Source organism: Dermacentor albipictus, chromosome 2 (assembly GCF_038994185.2).
Source record: "Dermacentor albipictus isolate Rhodes 1998 colony chromosome 2, USDA_Dalb.pri_finalv2, whole genome shotgun sequence".
NCBI lineage: Eukaryota > Metazoa > Arthropoda > Arachnida > Ixodida > Ixodidae > Dermacentor > Dermacentor albipictus.
The window spans coordinates 71355306-71380809 of NC_091822.1; the positions used below are offsets into that span (position 1 = coordinate 71355306).

Here is a 25504-nt window from a genome sequence, read left to right on the forward strand (position 1 = left end):
AAGACAAATCTTAACAAACCTTTCTAAATTAGTAAACGTACATATTATTTGCTTCTAATCAAGAAAACTCAAGAACAAAATGTAAACGTTTTTTTCATTACAATAAAAGAATTATGCAGCGTGTGCCACGAAACCTGGCAGTAAGAAACCCTGGGCGTCGCACCAGTCGCATTGTTGAAATCGCAATCATATGAAATGAGCCCTCTAAAAATCGCATTGCGACGCGTGCGACAGCACCGATTTTCGTCGTTGCAGTCGCAGCATGTGAAACAGCCTTAACGGGCGACGTCGACGGTCAGACGCGGCCAGTAATACCTTTCCTGTATCCTGGACAGCGTCCGGAAGAATCCAATGTGCCCAGCTGTTGGATCGTCATATAGGGCTTGCAGTACTTCTGGATGCAGCGCTGACGGAACAACAAGAATGTGGTTGGCGCAGACTGGTGAGAAGTTCTTCTTCACGAGCAGGTTGTTTTGTCGCGTGAACGAAGACAATGCGCGCTTAAATGCCCTAGGGTCAACGCAGGTGTTCCCTTCCAAATACATGACGAGGCCTTTAACTCCCGGTCTGCTCGTTGCTGTTTAGTGAAGTCTTCCGCGCCAATTATTCCAAGGAAGGCTTCGTCGTCCTCGTCGTCTTACGGCGGGGGTTCGATGGGGGCGCGTGATAGGCAGTTGGCGTCAAATTGTTTTCGTCCGGACTTGTAGATTACCGCTACGTCATATTCTTGCAGTGTGAAGCTTCACCGCGCCAGTCGTCCTGAAGGGTCCTTTAATTTAGCTAGCCAACACAACGCGTGATGGTCGTTGACTACTTTTAAAGGCCTGTCATATAGGTGAGGGCGGAATTTTGTCCTAGCCTAAATGATGACGAGGCATTCTTTTTCAGTCGCAGAATAGAGGCTTTCCGCTTTTGACAGAGACCGGCTAGCATAACATCTCCCCCCTTCAAGTCCGTCCTTTCTTTCGACCATGACGGCACCGAGGCCTAGGCTACTGGCGTCAGTGTGCATTTTGGTATCAGCGTCCTCGTCGAAGTGTGCAAGTACCAGTGGCGACTGCATGCGTCGCTTGAGTTCTTGAAATATGTCGGCCTGCGGCGTTTCCCACTTGAACTCGACATGACATTTGGTTAGACTTTTAGCGGCTCCGCGATGCGTGAAAAGTCCTTCACAAGGCGCCTATAGTAGGCACACATGCCAAGGAATCTACGCACTGCCTTCTTGTTGACGCACTGCGGGAAATTTGCTATGGAAACTGTCTTCTGCGGGTCCGGGCGGACTCCAGATTTTCTGATGGCGTGGCCTAGGAACAGAAGCTCATCGTAAGCGAAGCGGCACTTCTCCGGCTTCTGAGTAAGCTATCATGACTTGATGGCCTCTAATACGGTCGCAAGCCGCCTAAGGTGATCGTCGAAATTTTCGGCGAAAACAACGAGGTCATCCAAGTAAACAAGACACGTCGTCCATTTCAGTCCTGCTAACACCGTGTCCATGACGCGCTGAAATGTTGCAGCCGCCGAGCACAGTCAGAATGGCATAACCCTGAACTCGTAGAGGCAGTGGGGCGTGATGAAGGCGGTCTTTTCGCGATCTGTTTCGTCGACTTCTATTTGCCAGTAGCCAGACTTCAGGTCCTTCGATGAGAAGTATTTAGCGTTGCAGAACCGATCGAATGCGTCGTCTGTTCGTGGAAGGGGGTATACATCCTTCTTCATGATCTTAGAACGACAGAAAGCTGAGCTAGTTGGTAAGGATTCATTATGCAAACTAGAAGTGAGGCGTGCAGACAGGACACAAGACTAGAGAAGTGGACAACACGAACGCCGACTATCAACTGAAGGGAGCACTGAGGCGAAAAATGAAAGAAGACACAAAACTCATCTGCGCATGCTCAGGAATGGTAACACCACGTGTCAATCGGGTACACGTGCTGGTCTACGTGAGAGATAACTGTTAAGACACTTAATCTCTTCCTTATGTAAAGTAATCGAAGGCTGACTCACGCACGCACTTCCACCATTATAGATATGCCATGCCTCTACCATAAGACGCGTATCTTCATTCTTATGCCTGTAGAGTATCGCGCATTCATCTAACTTTGGCTTGCAGTTACAATCTCGGCAATGTATCGAAAGATTAGAAGGCGATCCACCGGTTAACGACCTTTTATGCTCGATTAGCCTCTGATTGATACACCGTCCCGTTTGCCCTACGTAGAACTGGCCACAGCTAAGGGGAATTTGATATACCACACCCATACGACATTCTGTAAAACTGTTGTTCTTATTGTGCTTCACTACTCTACTCTTCTCTACTCTTGTGTCCTGTCTGCACGCCTCACTTCTAGTTTGCATAATGAATTCATGATCTTGTTTTGTCGATGATAATCGACGCAGGAACGTAGGGTTCCGTCCTTTTTCTTCACCAAGAGTACAGGAGATGCCCATGGGCTTTCCGACGGCTGGATGGTATCGTCGCGCAGAATTTCGTCAACTTGTTTTCTTATAGCTTCACATTCTCGAGTCGAAACGCGGTAAGGGCTCTGGCGGATAGGTCGAGCCCACTCTTCGGTGATTATGCGATGCTTTGCGATTGGTGTTGTCGAATCCTCGATGACGTCGAAAAGGAACCTTTCTATCGTCGGAGCAGACTTCTGAGCTTTTGCGGCTTAATCATGGGGAGACTTGGATTTATGTAGATGTCTGGTGCGGGAACTGTGGTCGTCAGGGTAGATGAGGCAGAATCGGAGAGGACAAACACATTGCTGGTCTCCACAATTTGCTCGATGTACGCGATTTTCATGCCTTTGTTGATGTGTTTAACTCCTCGCTGAAGTTTGTAAGCAACACCTTTATTTTTCCTCCGTGCAGTCCAGTGATCCCACTTACGACACAAATACCATTGTCGAGTAGGAGACGTTGGTCACCCTCGATGACGCCTTCTGCGTCACCGGGTGTTTCGGTGCTGATGGAAATAATAATGCTTGAGCGCGGGGGCAGGCTCACTTAATCTTCGAGCACACTCAAGGCGTTATAACTACGAGAGCTCTCCGGTGGTAACGCTTTATCTTCCGACAGTGTTATCGATTTCTACTGCAGGTCGATGACTGCGCCATGTTGGTTCAGGAAGTCCATGACGAGAATGACGTCTTGTGAACACTGTTGGAGGATAGCGCAGGTGCGACGATCCTCTTGGTCGTCTCTAGTAGCAGTCCGTGGTCCGGTGGCAGCTGCTGTAGCCGGCGGCTTGCTTGATGTTTCGAGACAATGTTGGTGTTATCTTTGCGGTCCGTGCTTGGATTACGGCTTGTCGGGGGCGTCCGGTACATGAACCAAAGCACCGCCACCAGATAACACGTAGTAGAGACTGTGAAGTAGGCATGAAAAGTGTGATTAACGAAACTTGCGTTTTACTGGGTGAACTTGTGCCCTCAAAAGCAGGCTGCACTCAAAGAACAACGATTGTGGCGAACACACTCGGCGATCGTCGAAAATCTGATCAGTGGCTCAAGCGCCTCGGCTTCTATAAATCAGTCGTCGAATCTTCCAGAGTAATCGCTGGGACCCGCCATGTCTTCAAAAAAGTTCTACACTATTCGCGTCACGCATACATACAATCAGATTACAGAAGGGTCGCTGACAGCGATCGGATGGAACCATCGATAACATGCCAGAAACTTCCGACACATGCAGGTGCGTCCTGCGCTGCGATAACATTTGTTAGGAGGAGACAAGTGGTCCCCCGGAACAGATACACAAGTACACCTGTCAATATGTATGTATGTATGTATGTATGTATGTATGTATGTATGTATGTATGTATGTATGTATGTATGTATGTATGTATGTATGTATGTATGTATGTATGTATGTATGTATGTATGTATGTGTGTGTGTGTGTGTATGTATGTATGTATGTATGTATGTATATATGTATGTATATATATATATATATATATATATATATATATATATATATATATATATATATATATATGTAAGCATTTAGGTAAATAAATGTCACGATGATTGAATTCGAGCAAAGGCTGGTAGCCCGACACTCTAGCCATTAGGCGCCGGAAGCTCCTTTTTACAGCGAAAGCTGTTATGGCCTTATTATAATAATCGTTTTGGTTGGCGACTGTGGCCGCCGCAGCTATCACCGGGCATGAGCGAGAAAAATCGCAGTTCCCGCCGCAATCAAACCGGGACCACCTGCGCGGGCCTACTCTACCACTGAGACAAGGCAGCGCTTCCTAGCCTGTATAAAAGTTATGCTCCATACACGCTTTCAAGGGCGCCAGAAGACACCCGATGTGAGATGCGCGCCGCGTAGCGCCGATGTGTGCACACTTCGCATTGCAGTTGCACATTTTTACACGAGGTGGTACGCCATGTAGAAGTTTGTGAATAGGGGTACAATCTAGATGGAGAAGGTTTCTGGAAGAAAGCGAATATTAAAGAGATCTACACAAAAGATGCTGGAATGAAAAGCACGTATAGGATACCTGATTAAATCAAGGGGGCTAGATGACTGTTGGTCACCGCCCAGTTCCAATGGGGGAGCCAATAAACCGTCATCATCGTTACCACCGTATCGGGCCACTTGTCACACGATGTTAGATGCGCGTCGCATAGCGTCTATATGTGCACATTTGCATTGCAGTTGCTTATTATTACTCCATAGCACGACATGTAGCCGTTTCATGTTGCATCTGTACGTTGCACGTAGCTGGATCTGGTCAACTCAAGCCGGCTAGGTGACTATTGGTCACCGCCTCATTTAAAAGGAGATTCGAGTAAGTGAATATCTTCAGCAGCGGAATCGTATCGTACCACGGGTCACGGGATAGGACATCTGAGCCGGGCTGTCTCGCTGCCTGTGTTTACTGCACACACATTAAGGCACCTCCTCGCAAGGCACGAACCCTCTAGTGCGTGGTGCCCAAAATGCAGCTCCTACGAAGGAGCTCCTCCGGCTTACGCCGTGACTGTGCTGCGTATGCCGCGCAGGCATCTGACTTTTTTTCATACATTAAGTTGCGCGCTCCCGCGCTCTCTACTATAGAGCGTTCTTAAGCGACCTTCATGGGCGGTAAGAGCTGCTGCTCTGGTATTCTTTGCTTAGTGCACTCAATGACTTCTTTGACATAGCCAGAAGGATATTGCCGTTAAACGAACGCATGTCTATGTCTCTGATACGCACGTTCGCTCATGTACACCTTTTTTGCAATTGTAACAAACGAACGGTAATTTACGGCTCAATGATAGGCTCATTCATATAAAACTAGCATATAGATTTAGCTACCTTCTCAAAGAAGGTGAACGTTTGCTGGCTTCCATTAGAATCAGTCGTTCAAGTCGAAATCGATAACGAGTGAAGGGGGGTGCCAGGAGGAGGACTACCAGACGTTGGCCGATAAATTGAAACGACGCTTCTGCAGCTCGATATCGATGGGCACTTCAGACGTTAGGCTAAAGAAGCACCTATTGATGATGTTCAGCTTTGTATTTTCCCTATTTTGATCGCCTGCCTAGTTCCGACAACAATGAAGCTCTGCGCTTCTCAAAGGGCCCATACTGAGCATCGCTCCATTGAGCAAGCACAACCTTGCGAGGAAGCTGTTCATACGCTAAAACACAGCCATTGTCTCCAGCGCGCTCATCAAGCGAGTTTTCAGCGGCGCTGAAGATGTCTTTAAAAAAAACAAGTGAAAATTACCGAAAAAAATTTGAAAAGCGATTCTTAGTGAAGATCAGCAACGTATGAAGGGCTTCAGAGCACGCATTCAAAGAGTCAGGCCAGCCGATCCTACTAGTTGTGCAATGCTAACAAAATTAGGCACGGAAGTAACGTTAAATAAGCGATTACCTTTTATAGTTTCGTGAGGTAGTAATTGGTAACTGTAATGAAATATATTTTTTAAAGAAGTGATTGTAAATATAATCGGTTACTTTTTCTGAAACATGTACAAGTATGATAGATAGATAGATAGATAGATAGATAGATAGATAGATAGATAGATAGATAGATAGATAGATAGATAGATAGATAGATAGATAGATAGATAGATAGATAGATAGATAGATAGATAGATAGATAGATAGATAGATAGATAGATAGATAGATAGATATGGCGTATAGAACTCCCTTAAGGATTTCACACGTGCAAGATACATTTCGTAGCTGTCAGGGCGCTGTTCCTTCTAGTCAACAGGAGTTAACTTGCGGGATGTGTCGCACCAATATGTCGCACTCGCTTAGAGATATCACGCCTTTCAAGGGGTTGCTGTTGTGGTTCATTCACCTCGTGGCTCACATCCATCCAGGAGGATAGGCAGTAAAATGGGTGTGTCATTCCATGTTAACTGCAAATACGTTTTCTGGGCTGCTACAGAGTAAGGGCAGCCGAAAAGTGAAATTAGATTTTAAAATGATACTAATTATATCGTTAATCGGCAATCACTATTCCCAGGCCGACAAGCTATAGCGTTCGGTGTATGTTCAAAAATTTGGAGGACGCTGAAGTTTCGCCTTTAAATGTGGAACGCGATAGCATTCAATAAACCATGACTGCTTCTCACGCTTTCCGGCAACTGCAGCTTATGTAAGCGGAATGTTTACCTGGAAACACTGGCGGCGAACGCGATGCACGAAGGCGAGCCTGCTGGTAAAAATGCTGCCTCTTGCGCGGGCCGTGAAGCGGCGGAGGCGAGCGCCATCTGGAGGTGTTGCAAAGAACCGGGCGTCTGGGTTTCTTGCCTTTGAGATTTGCACCCGCAAATCTGGGAGGACATGGCTGATCTATGACTAGTACAAACGCTGGGAATGGGGCATGGGGTTTTCCTAAATTTTTAAAAAATTTTTGCTAATAGAATTACGTTTTCTGACATATTTAAATTACAATCCGATGCTTATAATGTATGTAGTTTGCGTGTAAGTCGTACTATACAATTTTTTGACGTGCTTAAGCTTGAGAAATTCAATTCAGTAACTTTCTTCTGCCACATGGAGCGACTGGGTACGCGTGGTTCCAAATTGTTTTCGCGGAAATGGTGTCCGACGCGGGTGGCCGATGCTATCGCGTTAATTATGTTTAAAGAATGCAAATTAGAGTTACTCCAAATTTTGCCCACCAATGTTGAACAGCTTAAAAGGACGTCTTGTTGAGCGAGTTGGTCGCAATTCATCTTGGGTACTGGGCGCGAAAACACACAAGACACAAGGAATGCGACGGGAAAGAGTACATGGCGTAGCTTTGAGCCTGCGGCAAATCTCTCCGTTATCCATTGTCACACGAAGATATGGGAAATCTCTTGAGTGCGGCCACTCTTGTTTTGTAGGGTAGAGCAACGGCCATGGGCTGAATAGCAACGGCCATGGGAGATAGCAGCGATGCGGTGCAAGCTGCCTACATCAGCACAGTGGTGGTTCTCCTTTACGATATGTCAACCTTTGGCGTGGTTGGATCACTGCGATGCTGAGATACCTTGCGAAGCAGTGGCGTGTGAAGCAACACAGTTCCGTTGACGTTGGTAGTTGTGTTCAGAAGCACGCACCGACGATGAAATATCTGTAGCGTATTGTATAGCACAAATATTTTGGTTCTCTTTATAACACAATGTTCTACGATAAAATTGAGAGATTGCGTTGTTTTCAAAAGTTTCAATGGTCTCGCAATAGCATTGCTATATGTTTAACATGTTAAAATTAAGATGCTAAAGTTATAAAGCGAACAAAGGTGGCCACGCAAGATACCAAGACAACGAATAAAAATTTTCTCAAGCGGGAAGAGCGCGCGAAATAACAGAAAAATGTTGTACAGAAGCCATTGACCATTATTACAAGTAGTAAAAAATAAACGAACCCTTCTTGAGTTTTATTCGCTTCATTGATAACTGATCGGTTTGATGATAAATATTTGTTACAGCGAGAACATTTAGGTAGGTTTGTTTATTCTGTATTTTCATAAAGAAATGCACCTGTTAACCAGTACATCTGCAGCGACAGCATAAATGCCTTTGCATATAACGCAATTGGCATGTTTCAAACAGCGCAAACCCAGGCGCTGGAATGCGAATGCCATAATCCTCTCCCGTCGGAGCCGTCTTCCACCACTGCCAGATGGGTAGAGGGCACCGGGAGGATAGGTAAGCTGTGTTTGCTCTCTTTCCTGTGTACTTTTATCGCTAAAACAATTATATGGGCAGTCAATGTGCGTTAGCACCATAGGTGCCATTGCCGCCGCTGTGTTGGGCCGCGCATGGCTCAGGTGTCCGGAAACCCGAGAGACACTCCGCTCGCTTTGTTGCAAGAACGACCAAGCCAAGTAAATGCACCCTCGCGCTCCGCTCAATCGGCTTTTCAGTGAAGGGAACGCAGTGTTCCACTTTGCGCGGCTCGCAAGACGCGCACGAATACCAACTGTCCTGCTGTGCAGCTGCGCGCAAGCCACGCCCTGTTGCATAGAGTGGTCTGAGCAATATGGACTGGCCACTTCAACCTAACCCACGCTCACGGTTTTGTCGCAACTCATGTACGAGACGCGTAATAGAAATCGGGCGTTCGTTCTGCTGCACAGCAGCAACAGCCTCACGTGTCGTGTAACTGGCAGCATATTGGCTACACCCCCCCCCCCCCCTTCTCCGGGCATTCGCTGAGCACAGTCTGAAGAGCTTCAGCACAACTCTAAAATTATAAATCGTTCGTTCCTTCGGGCGAAACGTTCCCATTTTTTATTCAGTACTTTCATTGTGAATGACTTTCATCCATTCACGCACACTCAGTTTTAGGGGTAAATCCAGTCTACCTCCCGGCGACGTCGCTAGCACTTTTCTCATCTTCAACTATTTAAATTTTAAATGGAAGCATTTTGACAGGTGGAATATTTCTATAGCACATGTAGCGCCCCTGTGCACAACATACATCACATTTGTAAGGCTATAATTATATGTGCCCCTTGAAGCGTAAAATCTGGCGAGCGTCGCAAGTTAATCGGATGACAAGAAACCCCTGTGACGAAGTGATGACGTCACTTTCACGGCACTGGACCTGCGGAGGCTCGCATTGCAATATCTGGCGTTAAACAGCCACTGGGTTGGATGAATGTCGTGGTCAACTTCCAAAATTGGATTAGGATGGGTTAAAGTGGATAAAGGTGGATTAATGCGCATTAGGGTGGTGAAAATTAGAGCAAGGTAGATTAAGGTGGATAACGTGGAATTTTTAAGGTGATAACTGACACAAGTTCTTATGCTTTTGAATTCAAATCAAGTAGAGATACTTAAGATACTCTCAGTTTTTTTATCTCTTAAGCATGAGAACTCTTCCACTCGGCCTTGCTTCATTACCACAGTGCGGTGCATTGCACCGAGTAACACTTTTTCACCATTAGGCAGTGAATATTGCAATTTTCCAAAGCGCGCATTAAAGCAGTAGTTTTCGACGGTACCTTTGGCATTGTTGCGGGAGGCTGTAGCGCTCAAATGGTCAGCCGATCTTCCTGCAACGTCACCATTGCAAGGGAATTCTGGTGGCTGCTCTGATATATTGTAATGGGCGGCCATGGTCGATAGACCTTTTCTAGTTGGTGGTATCCTGCATTGTTGTGAACTTTCATTACCGTCAAAGTTGTGGTCTAGAAGACTGCCCGCTTTAATAACTTCAGAAATAAAGGCGTGTTATGATCTGTAAGACGTTTATCTATCTGAAAGATCTGGTATGTGTTTTGGCGTTCCCGGCACACTAAAGTGTGCAGAATGTGTGAAAAATTAAAGAAATTCCGTGTGCTTTCCATGAAAATGAGGAAATGAATTTCAAAAAGATAAACCATACTGTAGAACTGCAGCCTTAATTTAGCACGAAATTCAAGTTAAAATAGCTGTGGCAGAGTTATTCAGTGAGTTGTTTACTAACTACATTTTATGACCGCTGCACGTATTTCCACGTTTCCAAATAGTAATCTTTTGTGATAAGGACCCTGGCTACCCTACGATGCTAAAAAAGATGTACTTGCAGTACGTAGTACCAAGAAGATTAAACGTTTTACATGAATCTTGAGCATCAACACACAAATGCGTCCCTAGCTACGCCCTAGCTAGGGACGCATCCCTAGCTACGCATCTTCTCGAAGTGAATATTCAATACAAGCACTTCAAGTTAATACTTAGTGCGAAACAAAACATGAAATTCTTCGGAATGTCCGGTGCTCCGCAAAGAACACTAGTGTTTCGGCACCCTTCAATATCCGTGTTGTTTTGATAAAGTGAAACTTGTTCCTCAGCGTTCGAATTGGTCTGACAAAGCGTTACATGGGCATTCGCTCTAATTGAAACGAATACTTCTTTAAGAACAGCGCCGACATATAGTTAGGTTAGTGCGCTAAACATAGATCTTCACTAGACCTCCCTAACACTTTTTTACGTTGCGAAGCACACGCATCTGGCATGCCTACAAGACTAACAATACAAGAATAACAGGGACTGATTCATACTTGGCAGCCATATATTGCCACTCTAACTGATGAGCTGCCTTTTTTATCTTTTTTACAACGGAACTTGTTTCATAGAACTTCCGGTCTTGGCTGATTTTACTTTTGTTTTTGTTTCTTCGCCCTTGCGTCTTTGTAATTCGTATGTTTTGATCAGCATAATATGCACACCCGCAATAGAGAAAATTTTAGTCTCAATACACCCTCTTGATTTGCCTATTTATTTATTAGAGATTGTAAATGTTGGCAACTAGTAACGTAACATCGCTAAATTGCCATTTTGTTTTGTTTTCATGTAGTTCTTGGGCTACGAAACCATGAAGCTACTACGACACGCCCAGTGATATAGCCCGACAACGAGATGAACAACCATAAAATATGGCCACGTTTAAGAGGAGAAGAGTGAAGGTAGACTTAGAGAAGATAATTAGAAAACAGGTAAATATGCGACACTCTATGCCACATCAAAATTTTCAGCAGTATGATTATCTACAGTACACCAATGCATGCACAAAACCTCAATGACAACGACTGCCAATGACTGTCGACGAAAGTCGCAATTGAAATACAAGGTCTAGTGCCGCAAAACTGAAACCTGACTGTGAAATGCGCCAAGGTGTTCCACAGGAGTTCGATTTTTCTAAAATGTTCTTGGAAGGCTCTTAGAAACTGAGTAGAAGAATATTTTAGGTTTTAGAAAACTCACCTCAAATGTATAATCCTCACGAGTCCAGGAGTTATTAACACATCTCTTTAGAGAGGATCAACGCTAGGCACGACAAACTAGCTCTGCCGCGAGCACGTGGAGAAAATGGTTAACTAGATCGTCGGCTTGGTTGCTCCCCACTGACCGATAAGCCAAGGCTCCCGCACGAGGGGAGCATGAAAGGTGCCGAGATAATCTGCCTATCACAAATGCTTGTGCCACTATGGAAAAGTGTGTCTGGCTCCGTCACTCCTGTGCTGGAGAGAACAGGTGCGATGCACATGTCCGAGTCTGTTTTGGAAACGTCAGCCAGTTCTGATTTGATAACGTGCGACTATGAATAAACACAAGCATGCTCATAAGTTTTCGGCAGCTAGCGAGAAAGATAATATACATAGCCGGGTGACCTAGAGTAAAGCGATTATCAGCAAGTTTCGATGCCTTAGAAAATATAGGGATTAGCTTTTCGTAAGGAAACTATCACTGCGTGGTGTGTCAGGTAATTATTTTGATAAAATTGCGGACCTGTTCCTAACTATTGTCACATGGTAATGGCGTTGCGCAGGAATTTTTTTAAGTTCGGAAAGCTTGCCCTTAGGCATAATACAAAGCATCTCAAAAGTACATGAACAGATTTGACTCGTGCAGAAAATCTAGAAGTGAATGGTTATATGGTCCATGAATCCAACGTTCAAGATCGGGTGAGCCTCTAGGCAGAGGGCCTGTGGCCTGGAGGTGGTGGAGTTAGCTTAGGTGAAGTCCTGGGCACATCAATATTATGTGTGTCACAGCCACAATTTGGATTTTTTCTGTAAAAAAATAGACACGATGTATCGTAAGGACCATGGTGCTGTTATGGCCAGAGAGCGGCCACAGACGGGGTGAGCATGACCCCGGCACGCAGCTTCCGTATCGTAACTTCCTGTCGGCGGGTTACTAGACGAGGGAGGTTAGACCTACACGGATGTATAGGAACTCGTGTGGTACGTCGTAGGCTTTATTTTTCCAGGTTCAGTTGTCCGCAGGCGTCTTCAGGAAAATTCGGAAGTGGGTACGTTATAATCAATCGGTGGTTTCGCAAATCCGCTTGCAGGAGACGAGACCTAGCTGCAAGAGGCGTCCACAGGTCGCGGATCACGAATTCGCAGTGGCAGCAAGACGGTAAATGCTATCCGAGAATAGAGAGGACCCAGATACCCTAGGAATGTCTTGGATGGCGTGAATTAAGGTGGTGTGAATGATGAGCTCAGGATATAGAGTAGCTTGAACAGAAGGGGCAACGCGGCTAAGCGGGTTCATATGGCGGTAAGCTCGGTAATATAGGCCGGTGGTGAAGGATCAACAATATACGAGCACGTCTGGGTTGCTTCTGGTATGAATACGCACACGAGGGCTGTGTTAATGGTGGTGCCGTTAACACTAGCATCATTGTATGCTACGACAGTCGACGCCCAAGAGGCTTATGGTTATTTAAAAGTACTTTGTTCCACGGAGCTACGTCAGATGTCACAGAAGCTGGATTGCCCATTTCATGTTTCATGTACCGGGGCAATGCAGCAGACGAGCTGAACTATGGCGGCCCGATGGCGCGCATGCATCAACGTCAGTGCACCAGTCTGTCGTTAGTGTTGAGTTGAGACTCCGCCTGTAAGGTTGGAAGCAGAATGAGGCATGGTGGTCCCGTTACCGCTCGGATGGCTTCGGGATTAATGGCATCAAAGCGAGCCAATTCTGTCTTCGTGAGATGGCAAAACTGGGCTCTGTAGATGAGTCGTGGTTGCAGTACAAAACAGAAACGAAGGCGAGCGATGTGGAAGCTCGCTCCCCCAGATTTTTCCGCAATCCGACGTATCAAATATATCGTTTCTGCGGCCTGTTGCTTTACATTCTGGACCCTTAGTCCTCCAGATCGGGAGGAACCCATTTTAAGGCCGAGAATACGGAGACTTGAAGCCTCGTGTAGTGGATGCTAATCCAGAATTGACAAAAGGGGCCGGAATGTCAGTAAACTTAGCCCGTAATTCTTCTATACTGATAGGTACATCGTCTTGCCATTGAAAATTTGACGCTCTACTTGGGCAAACGTGTTCAACATCATGTTTAGGGCCTCTTGAAGCAATTGTTCTTGGCGGCAGACTTGAGGATGAACTGACAAAACGGTGATGTGATCTGCAAAAACGATGTAATTTGCGTTATGTATCGTCGCTAGCTTCCAAGCAAGTGAAAGGAGGGCAATGTTGCAAAGGACTGGTTTGAGCACAGATCCTTGTGAGATACCCGATGTGCGATGAACTGATCTGCTGCTAGTCAAACCAGGTGAATGGAGAAGTTGCGAAGATGCAGGGAGGCTTCTACGAACGTGCAGACGCGGCTGTGGAACTTAAGTCAATGGAGATTTCCAAGAATTGCTTCTTGAGTCACATGGCCATACGCTCTGCGGATGTCCATTACCAGAATGGTGCGAATTCTTCGGGAGGGGCTTCTGATGATAATCATAGACGAAAGGTACGCTAGGCCATGCTCAGTGTCCACATGAGGATGGAACACGATTTGGCCAGGACGATACCAGGAGTCGCGCTCGAGCCACCTTGTAATACGTGTCGGAAGCATGCCCGACACGTATTGTGATTACATAAACCTGCAATCACAATTCTCTCTCTCCAAGCGTCATACATTGCCTTTGTCCCTTTGACATCGCTGCGTAGACGTCTCACACTGTGCATCTACCTTATTTGGTGTTTTTTGTCGGTATGTATAGTAAGCGTTGTCGTACAATAAAAAATAAAATTGCATGAGATCGAAATCATCGTTACTTTTACGGTGAATAAACATACACATTGCATGATGTTGCGCACTGCATGGTATGAAACTGAACACAATTGTGCACCTCATAATTATTAGTATAAAATTTCGTACATACTGCTGAACTGCAGTTTCGCTTCGTTGCACATGGAATCCAGCACTTGGGTTGAATTTGTAGGTCAACAAACTCACTCATGAGTCCACTCACTCAGACTCATTCAGACTCAAATCGATGCATGAGTCCGAGTGAGCCCGGCTGAGTAGAATTTTTGTGAATGTAATTCCGAGTGCACCTTGCTAAGTGGAATTTTGACGAGGCTGAGGGCGAATGAGACGTAAGAAAAAAAACATTTTGTGAGTTAGTACGAGTTAGTGCTGCTTTTTTTAACGGTCTGTACCATTTATATAGAAGATCTAGCATTGTTATAACGGGATACTTTAAAAGTTGGTAATTGTGTTATTTGTGCCTGCTGCTATAATAAAGAGATACATGTGGTTGCTACCGACGATTGTCACGATACAGAGCTGTTTGCAGTCCCGTAGCGTGAACTTAAATTGTTGAAATGCTTGATGCGTGTTAGCTGAAACGCCCTCTATGTAAGTGACGGAAACAGACACAAGAACCAAGCTTGATAGCTTGGTTCTAGCTTGACAGCTTGATAGCACTTATCTTGATATATGGAATATAAAATCCGTCATTTGAATAAACCAATATCTGCCCTAGTGAAACACAGTCGTGGAAAGCTGGAACGCTAAAGAAAATATAATATTATGTGTGTTTCAAGGGTCGCAGAGAATGGCCTCATGCAGGTACTTATCTTGTCGGCAAAGATGCGATAGGCCTCACATTAAGCATATAAGTTGAAATTATGTTTATAATACACATACTGGCGAAGACAAACGTAACAGCGCGTTTTGGTTAGCCCTAGGTTGTTGGTATTTAAACTGTTTTTGAATGTGCATTTATGTGTGCATTATCATGATATTAGATGTACTTGTTGTCCCTCAACACGTGCTCACTACAGCGCACCGAACAGCTTAGTCACCTAACATCGTGGAAAAGAATAAAAGTTTGTGGAGGTAAAGAACATTCGGAAATTGCTTAAGTCGAGCCTTCGTTGGCGTTTGCAAAGAAAGCGCATCTTATTACTGTACCATTGGATGCAGCATGCGACGAAGTTTGGCACATTTTCACTGGGAATTGAATTATAGGGTTTTACGTGCTAAAACCATGATTTAATATGGGGCACGCAGTAGTGGGGGACTCTGGCAATTTGACCACCTGGGGTTCTTCAGTGTGCACCTAACTCTAAGTACACGGGTGTTTTCGCCCCCATTTATATTCGGTCGCTGTGGCCGGGATTCAATCCCGCGACCTCGTGGTTAGCAGCCCAACACCATAGCCACTAAGCAACCACGGCGGGTTAGCATTTTCACCGGGAAAACGCCTCGGTGAACAAGGGGCACTCGACCATGTGCATCCTACACATGGTAACGACACAATGAAGACGATTCAATGACTATGGAATAATGGCGATGGCAAAGCGAGGCCAGTATCGCGACAAAGTTATGATGACAATGGCGAACGAACAGTCATAGTGGTGGTCTGATGGCCACGGTATAATGACGACAGCATAACGACAATGGCATAGCAATGGTTGATTGTCGGTGACAGTATCACGGCGACGGCGTGACAATGGAGGGATTACACTGAAATAACGATAATGATGCGGCCACGATGGCATGATACAACAGCGTGATGAACATGATGATGACAAAACCACATGACGATGAAATAACCAAGACAGAAATAAAACGACATACTGATGATGACGGCGTGACGACGGATCTGTACTGAGAACACGATGACAATGCCATTGCTACCACCGAGTGGAGACGGTGGAACAATGACGATGTCATGATAATGAAGAAATTGTCGAAGTTCAATGGAAGCGATACAACAACGACGATCGCGTGACCACGATGGCAAGTTTGTGTCGGCGCTCACGTCCTCATTGACGTACACCACATGCCGCTGCGAGCCTCCTCAGTTTGCAATATATACTGCGCCAGGTTTGCTACTTTTCGGCGCCGGCCATTCCTGCAAAACACCAGCAGCTAGCAGACTTCAACAATGAGCCAACACCTGCAAAGTGTGTGGAAGAAGCGAAGAGAGGTTCACTTTGACATGCGCATGACACCCTTCCAAAGCACAGGCAAACACAGGACAGTTTCTCTCGCCAGACCTTAATGTTGTAAGTGAATTTAGGCCGCAAACTTTGATCAGACGCATACCACTGTGTGCGAGCCATGCGATGGAATAGGCGTGCTTCTGAAGCTACAATGATTTGGACTTTCATTAAGGAAAGTTACTATATTTCTGAACAACACGTTCAATTGTTTCAATGTTTCTTTTGAGAGAAAACTTGTAAATATTGCAGTACTTGTAATAAATATTTACATGTCTTCACCAAGTAATGTACTACACCTTCAGCAAGTGGGTTAGTAAATACGGCACACAAGCATGTGTATTGCTTAGTAACAAGTAACATTTATGTAGCTTAGTAACAAGTAACATTTATGTTCATTAAAAATTTGACTGTGCGTGTTCAAATAAGGCTAGCTGCAGAAGCGTTGCGAATATATATTTACTCCTATGGCTTAGGCAGTACTATAGAGAAAAGGCGAAGTTTATTTATGCTATGCATTCCTGTGTTTCAGCACGACAAAATCGCGACTGCGACAAGTACCAAGAATGAGTCTAATGTGGTTGTAGAACTTTCCGACTTTGAAAGAGCCTGATAAAATAAAATAACATTCTGCGCCTTCATAATGTTGTTTATCATTCGTAGATGGCATTTAAGTGAAATGAAATAGCTTCAATGTATTGCAAAATTGGATACAAATACAATGAAAGTTGGATTTTGCATTAAATGCTGTAAATGAGACGGCATATCTTAAACTTTGTAGAACAGTAAACTTCAGTCAATATTCTCTTCTGGCGTACATTATTAATCTGGGAACAACTTCTAGTGCACATTCTGCTTCAATTCAGCAGTCCTCAATGCAGCGTGAGAAATTCAACAATGAAATAACAAGGCAAAGAAGTCTAAGACTTCGCAGTTATCGCGAGAAAAATAAAACTAACACTCAGGCGAAATTATGCGAACATTTCTCTATGTTCATCTCCCGTCTTCGGTGTCCCGTTTTTTTTTTTTGGCGAAAACATGGAGCATCCCATTTTTTAGTGCTAGATTTTTAGTGCTAGAGTGCTAGTGGGTCGCACACAAAGAAAATTCGATCAGTCACAATAATATGTGGAAATTCATGATCCCCGAAATTTTCTTAACTATTGAGTAAAATGTTCGCAATTCACTTTTCATTCCTCACTTTTATGTAGCTCAACCCTGCTGACTCAAGGCGCGCCCCGTTTCCATTTTGCTGCCTTAACATTTTTCATTACGTTCGGCTACCTTTATGCAGACTCCTCTTCTTTGAGGCCAACTTCTTCATTTTTGTGTTACCGATTTATTGCCTATTTTTGCGTTGTCCGATGGAACCACGTACCCAATGATGTTACCCACCAAGCACAAGTTGTGGGTAACCTGCCTCTTCGGGTCGTTCACTAAGGTTAAGAAAACTCTACGGCGCTATACGGACAGGACTTCTTGAAAAGGTCCAGCTAGCACATGTAAGCAATGTTGTGTTTCACCATCTTGACTAGATTCACTAGACTAGCTTGACTAGCTTGTCCGTCACCGTCTTCAAGCCTTTCAGATCAGATCAGTTTCGTAATGCTCACACTTGCTTTTGGAGGAAGGAGGAATAACGATAGAAATGCCTGCAGGTTAGCGAGTGTAAATAAAGGTGACTTACTCTGTGCTTGGAAAGGGGTACAAAGGCAATAAAAGAAAACAGGAGTGCCGAGATTTAAAATAAAAAAGAAAAGAATATGTGGACATCAATGAGATGCAATGCACTGCAGCAACAGCCCACATTCGAAGTAGCAAGGCAACGCAAGGGTGTTGAGCACAGTCTGGACACTGGTTCTCTTCCCCAAGAAGGCGCAAAAACGTGCAGTCGAGTTTGGTTTTCTAGTCACACCATAATGAGGGCAGTCACATAAGAGATCTGGGATCGTTAACTCGAAGCCTCAGATATTTACGGTTAGCATTGAGACCTCTTTAGTGCAAGATAACAGCTACATTGGCCTTGAACAATTATTGGACAAAACATAGCCCTAAGAGGGCAAGCTGAAACAGTTAGTGGGATTGTTTAACGTTCAGTTGAATTTCTTTTTCTATCCAGGTACAACAATCGCCTAGAGGTCCAGGAGTCATCCTGACAAATAACTCTGAACATATACGAATGATATGTGATGTGTTTGTGATGACAAAGCAATTATGCCAAAATGAAACACATATTTAAAAAGGCTTTCTTTTTCTATTATTGACAATGCACACATAAAAAGTTCACTTGCATCTATCTGCATTCACCAAAACACTGCGACTGTCTACGGAGAGTACTCTGCAGGACAAAATAGTTTTATGTTGCTTCGCTCTCAGAAAAGTACTTAAATTCCAATACCTACGTTATCCTGCAGCACTTTCTTTCTTTTTTCATGCTAGTCATGAATAGCTAACATTTCATTATCTGTCAGCACTTCGCTGTATAAATTTCTGATTAGATTAACTATCTGTAGAAAATGGAATCTTACACTAAGTTTGGGACGTTTGTGTGTTCTGTTCCTGATAATGCACTTCTCTGCTGTTTTAAATAATTTCGTTATAAACAAAACTTTTTTAATAAACAAGAAAGCGACCAAATGAGAGGCCCAACTTTTATTGGTGACAGCCGCACGAAGTTTAGGCAATTTCATTCGTTATGCTTGATTCACATTTTAAAAGCTGTAGACGCAAAAACTATTGTATTTCCTGTTGCAATTTGTCGTTTACTTTTTTACTGTCAGAGCTTGGTTTGCATGTCCTGATTGTGTGTTAAGAACCCACAGTGAAACTATGCTGCACGTTCTTATATCTTAAATAACTCATTCGCCTTTGAAAAATATGTTTTGTGTCTAAGTCTGCATGAATGTACAGCATGATTTTTGACTTCATGCGCTGATGAAGTGGATGTTTCGCTAAAGCATACTTCAGGTGGTTGAAAATAAACTTTTGCTTTTAAAGATGTATATGGGCGCAGTTGCTGTAACGAAGGCAGATGTACTCAACTATTGTACACAATACCTAAATGCGAATTCGATCTCTCCTTTAAGAAAATAAATACACAAGCGTGCAATCCATCTCACCTGCTTGCAACCACTTCCTGGCACGCCTTAGTTTGGCTGCTACGCGGCACAATATCGTCGGGCCCGCTTAGGACAGCGCATCCACTTTAATAAGTCGGCACGTTTTCTTTTTTTTTCTTGATATATGAACCTAATTACAGTAATTTGTGCGTCAGTACGACTCGTCTTCCGCATGGAGAATTGCTTACATTACAGATAGCAGAAAGGGCTTATTGCAGTAGTGCTGATCATAAAAATGTAGCAAAAGACAAAATAGGCAAATTGCGGTTATTCCAGGTTCATTTTGAGTCGAAGCCATCGACTTCTAAGGCTAGAAATGGAGTGGTCGACAGCTTTGAAAGCCGGCAAAATCACGCCATTTTCAAACAGTTGAATTGTTCTTTTGACTGCAATCGCCGCGCTAACCTGTTGGCTTTAGCGCTTCGGCCCCGCTTGCAGAATTCGGACGGAAATGTAAAAAGAGTTGTATTATTCTTTCTGGGCGCGTTAAATAACCCCAGGTGGTTACAATTATTCAGGAGCTCTCCATTACTGCATCCCTCGTAATCCACAGCAGCCTCCGGATGCTAAGTGCCACAATACCAATTCTCCTACCATGCCCCGATTTCTTTCCTCCCTTCGTTCTTTTAACCTCGACGGCATTGCAGGTATGGCCCCGGTAGCAATTCGGAACTTGACATGTGCCCGGCAGCTAAAGATATGAGGGCAAGCTGGCGTGTGCAAAGCAGTAATGCTTCCAATATTTGCAATACTGTTATGGCAGGCTCGCGGATGGAGATACTACCAAGCCTTGCTGCTTCAGAATAAACACTAAATCAATAAACACAACGCATCGGAATAAAAAGCATAGTTGGAGGGTATCTTTGTTGTACTCACGAAAGCTGTATCTGTCCGTCTTACAGACGGCGCATCCCTGTTGCGGCCAGCGGAAGTGAATAGAAATATTTGCCGGTTCAATAAACTGAAACGTGCCGGCATCTTATCCGACGTCTGAGAATAGGGGAGCCGTATTGCTGTTATGCCGTCGAGGCGTCGCAACTTCGAAGCAAGTGCAGTTACCCATAGCTGCATGTGTTCACGTTGGCGGCGGATCATATTTCACTGAACCTTGTGAGCGAGGTTAACAATTTATCAGACAAAGCCAAGTTCGCGGTTAAACAGCGACTGCAGCGAACAATCCGCCGCATAGCGAATAAAGACAAAACATTGAAGAAAACATTCGCCTGAGGAAGCAGTTTTCCTTTTCGTTGAGCTGCCATGCTGCGTAAGCTTACGCCTTTTAGCATTTCCGCCGCAGATGGGAGCTTTTGAAAGCGGTAGTCGTATACTTCTACTCATTTACGTACATCTTTTGCAATCCCACACCGCGTGAGGATGTGCAACAGTTACACAAACTATATGTTACCACAAGCGATCGTCGACGGTGAGCAATCGGCATAGAACGGCAGCCTTGGAAGCACAAATGTATGTACGGATATCTATGCGAATCCTCCTTGTCAGCGTGGTGATGTGTAGTCGTTAAGAGTGTTCGGCTCTCGCGCGGCGTGCCCGGGCAAGATTCCCAGTGTGCGTATGTTTGTGTGATGTGTTACCATGTTTGTGTGATGAGAGTTACCAATTTCTTATAATGTGGCTCTAAGCTATATGTGCGAAACCTCGTGGAAGACGACCCTGGGTGGTACCTCTCAATAAAAGAAAAGTATTTTTCATGGGAGATGCCCGTTCGGCCGTACAATATTTTAGCTAATGCCAGACAGATCTGATCTGAAATCCCCGCACAGTGCCGCTTCTCTTCAACGGGTAGGGCCGTCTAATTGGGGTCCGCATCAGATAGGCCGCATGCTCAGTAGGCCACTTGAAGTGAGTCATTTATACGCGTTAAAATCTTGATCTCCTGTTTTAAGCCGGCATTAGCTAAGAGTGTACTAACCAGGCTTGTACACCAATGTTGCAGCCTGTGCGCTCTTTCAGCACCGCGAACAACCTGCTGTGCTACCCGTGGGACGCTTTGACCTCATCGATGTGCCCTCGGAACCATTCTTTCCCGTCGATTTCGAACTGCTCGGCCCTATTCCGACATCGTAATCTGGAAATAAGTGGGTCGCTGTCGCGACTGATTACGTTATCCCGTACGCCGGCTTGCGCACATGCCAGCTTTGTGCCAACTTTGCGCACAAGCTGTGCAACTGAGTTTGCAGACTTCGTTTTACATGACGTCATGACGTCCATCAAGGCCTACCCTTGCAGCTTCTCGCTGATCGTGGCTGCACATTCTTGTCTCGAGTAGTTGAAGACCTAGTTTACTCCTGTGCTGCCGAGCGCAAGCCTTCTAGCGCCTACCACCTGCAGACAATACTGACTGACGGAGCGACTCAATCGCTCGTTGACTGAAATGCTGCCTATTTATGTTTATTACTGCCATACTGCTTGGGACAGCACGTTACCCTTCGTGACATTCTCCTATATTTCCTCCCGTCACTAGACTGGTGACTTTTCACCCTTTTAGCTTCTGTTGGGCCACCACCTTTATTTGCCTTTCGAGACACACAACTTCTTTCCTCGACGAACACTTCTTTTGAAGACGCTCAAAGTATCTTTGCCGGGGCTCGCATGATACACCAGATTGCCGGCTTCTGGCTCACTGAGTCTAAGGCCGCGCGGAAAACCCGGTACGACAGCCAACATCGGCACGTTTGATTTAGTCCTGGATTCGTTGTCCAGCTATGAACATCATGTCGCCGCGTCGGCTTGACTAAAAAGCTGTGGTCGTGCTACACAGGGCCCTACACGATATTGCGTCAGCTTGGCGATGTCAACTACGACATCGCTCCACTGGACTCGTCCCCACGGACGCTGTGCATGAGTCTCTCATGAAGTGTTACGTGACCGCGAGTTCACCTCTCTTATAGTTAGCACCGAGATGGTGTCCTTACTGGTGGGGGTTATGCGCCGGCGCAACCAAGAGTGTTGCCAGTCAGAAGATTTGATGCGTAGAGGAGGGATGGGTTTCGAGAGCCATCTTGTTTATGCATTGTTGTCTCTCTTGAAAATATTGTAAATACATATTCATATGTAGCTTTTCCAACTCAACAGCATATAATCTAGTACGAACTGCACATATCTGCGCATATGATGACCATGAAAGGCCCGCATGCACGTCTAACTGTGACCGGGGTAGAATGTGCGAAACCATATATTTAAATACACGATCTTATATTGCATCTTTTGGTAGAAGGCTAGCTCTGACACTTTTACGTCTCCTCACAATTCGCCTAGTTCGCCTGTTCAATAAAATATCGTTGTATGAAACTCTGTGAGTACAAGCGCTCATTCAGACAGCGTGCATAGTTTTCCTCGCAAAAAAAATACGGATGTTCAGATAACAAAATACGTAATTCTGTCTAGATGGATGGATGGATGTTATGAGCATCCCCTTTGGAACTGGGCGGTGAGTTGCGCCACCAAGCTCTTGCTATTATACCGCCTAAGGTTAAAGAATAAAAAAAAAAAAAACATTATGAACTACGACGACCAAATTTTCTGATCCCCTATTGCGCACTGTGCTCTTGTAGGTTTCCGTCTTTTGTAGTTTCCCTACTTTTCTTCCACCAATCCTCCAATCGCCTCTTACTTATGCCTTATGCGGACATGTTTGCTTTACCACTGCTCCCGTTAAACCCAAGGTCTTCAAGGAGGCCAGTGGTGTCTAAATCGCCCACTGGGTAGACATCTTCACATTCTAATAAAACATACTCCGTCGTTTCGCTTGCCTTACCGCAGCAAGCACATGCTTCTTCTTCCTTCTTATATCTCGCTTTATAGGTGCGTGCTCTAAGGCATCCCGATCTCAACTTGAAAAGTAATGAGCTTCCCTTGGAGTTATCATAAATGGTATCTTTCCTGATTTCGTTTTTTGCTCTTATGTAGTTACTCATGGCTAGTTACTTTTTTCATTGCCGCCATCCATGAGATTATTTCAGCCACTCAGACTTTCCGCTTCACCCTTCATTGTTGCTGTGTTGCCCATCCTACAGGTCGAATACTTGCTGGTAAGCTCCCTAGTTCTTATCCTCCACTGCGAATCAACGTTTTTTCTGCCAGATACCTGAACACTCTCCTAGCCCATTTACTTTCTTCCGTATTCCTCAGCCGTTCTTCATACTCAATTTTACTGCGAGCTTCCCTCACTTCAAAACTAGTCCAGCCGATATCACCTTGCATAGCTTCATTTGTAGCCTTCCCGTGAGCGCCCAATGCCAGGCGACCCACTGACCTTTGGTTCCCGTCGAGTCCTGATTGTATCCTTGATTTACAACCGCATTTACAAAAGTAAGCCCTGGAACCATTACACCTTTCCACATACCTCGGAGGACCTCGTACCTATTGTATCCCCATGGCGGTCTGTGCTTCATTATGGCTGCATTTCTCCTCCCTTTTACTGTTATCATTTTTTTCTGTGTTTCCATATATCTATATATAAATGATTTATTTATTTCGAAAATTACATACAAATACGAGCCTGCCCAAGCCAACAATGGGCTTGTGGGGCAGTGCTCGGCAGAATGGAGCAAGCCAGGGAGCGGCACAGTAAATCAGTTATGTACAAAACTCAAAAATAAAACTAAAGAAAGAAAGAAAGAAAGAAAGAAAGAAAGGAAGAAAAGAAACCAAATTACACATACAAATCAAAATATACACTTCTTTCCGTGTGCTGGAAGATAAAACTTTATCTGGCAGGTCATTTAATACATCAGGTACATAGAAGGCACGGACACGTTTGCCATATCTTGTCCTTACTCTTGGTAAGGTAAAGCGGTCACGTGTACGTAATGCTCTGGCGGGGACATAAGGGAGGCAGAACTCATTGTTCCATATATACAAAAGGATTACAGTTTCTTTGAATAACAGCCTGAACGAGGGCATGTGCGAGCATGAAAAAAGACTGGAATTGTTAGTAATGTGCACACCATACATCACCGCCCGAATTATGGATTTTAGTAAAGAATCAACTTTATTGCGCCAAAACACTGAACAGAAATAGAAAGAACAGATTCCATATCTTAGCACACTGTACGCTAATGCATGTGCTATTGTTTTCCTTACGTAAATTGGGCATAGTGCTTTAATAGAATGCAGTAGGCAGGCTATTTTGCGCAGCCTTTCACAAACGTTAGCCAAGTGAGTGTTCCAGGACATGTTAGAATCGAAATGAACACCGAGATAATTGACACTTGAGAGGTATGGAATAGGAGAGCAAGAGCAATTGTTACACAGAGGAGAATGAAGAAACAGTGGAGTGATGAAAGGAATAGATTTCAGTGGATCGTGAAAACATACTAATTTAGCATACATACTAATTTAACATACATACTAATTTAACATACATACTAATATAAATTGCATTCGTTTATCCATATACCAAGCTATTTCTTCGCCCTGTATCTCCACTGTCTGTTCATTGTTTTCATTTAATAGCATAACACCTGCTTTTTTAACACAAAATTTCAAAAATAAATTGTTGCCTTCCTGTCCACAGATATTAACCAGACGTTGCAAATCACTTTGCTTGTTAGCTAGCAACACAATGTCGCAAGCATAAAATAAACCAGGGAGTTGCTGCTCTACTACTGTACCCGCCTGTTTGTATGATAGATTAAACCCAACATTGCTTCCTTCTAGCGCCGTCTCCATCCTCACCATGTACATCATAAACAGCAGCGGAGATAAATGGCACCCCTGCCTCAGTCCCTTGTTGATACGAAATTTCTCCTCGCTCCTCATATCTTCCCATTCAACGCAAACTGTATTTTCTAGGTAAATCTCTCTCAAAAGCTGTAGACAATCGTTACTTAAGCCTTCCCCTTCCAGAATATCCCCAAAAATGTTGCAGTCTACGTTGTCGTAGGCTCCTGTAATGTCTAACAAGGCCACATACAACGGTCTAGTTCCTGCTTTTGATATTTCAGTACACTGAGTAAGAACTGAGTAAGCACAAACAAGTTATCATCCAAACGCCTGCCTATTCTGAAGCCATTCTGAAGCTCTCCGAAAATGCCTTTATTCTCTGCCCATGCTTGAAGCTTTAATTTGATTGCCTGCATTGCTAGCCTGTATATTACCGATGTAATGGTCAACGGTCTATACGAGTCAATTCTGTCTTTCTCCCCCTTATCTTTATAAGTTAAATTCATTCTGCTT

The 25504-nt window shown here is 44.5% G+C and overlaps 1 protein-coding gene across 4 annotated transcripts in view; it reads right to left on the reverse strand.

Moving 5' to 3' along the window:
- The window catches only part of LOC135908195 (monocarboxylate transporter 12-like), a 48513-nt gene extending 28191 nt beyond the window's left edge, over positions 1 to 20322 (reverse strand). For 2 of the 4 annotated variants that reach the window (XM_065439945.1, XM_065439948.1), the window contains exons 1-2: positions 11197 to 11331; positions 9453 to 9598 (exon numbers count right to left, since the gene is read on the reverse strand). Coding sequence is in view for 1 of the 4 variants with exons in the window: in XM_065439948.1 (XP_065296020.1) it covers positions 9453 to 9567 (115 nt within the window). In the remaining 3 variants the exon portion in view is untranslated. Of the gene's footprint in view, positions 1 to 9452; positions 9599 to 11196; positions 11338 to 20182 lie in introns of those variants that run through there. The other 2 variants (XM_065439946.1, XM_065439944.1) reach the window with 2 other exon arrangements.
- Positions 20323 to 25504: the final 5182 nt, after the last annotated feature.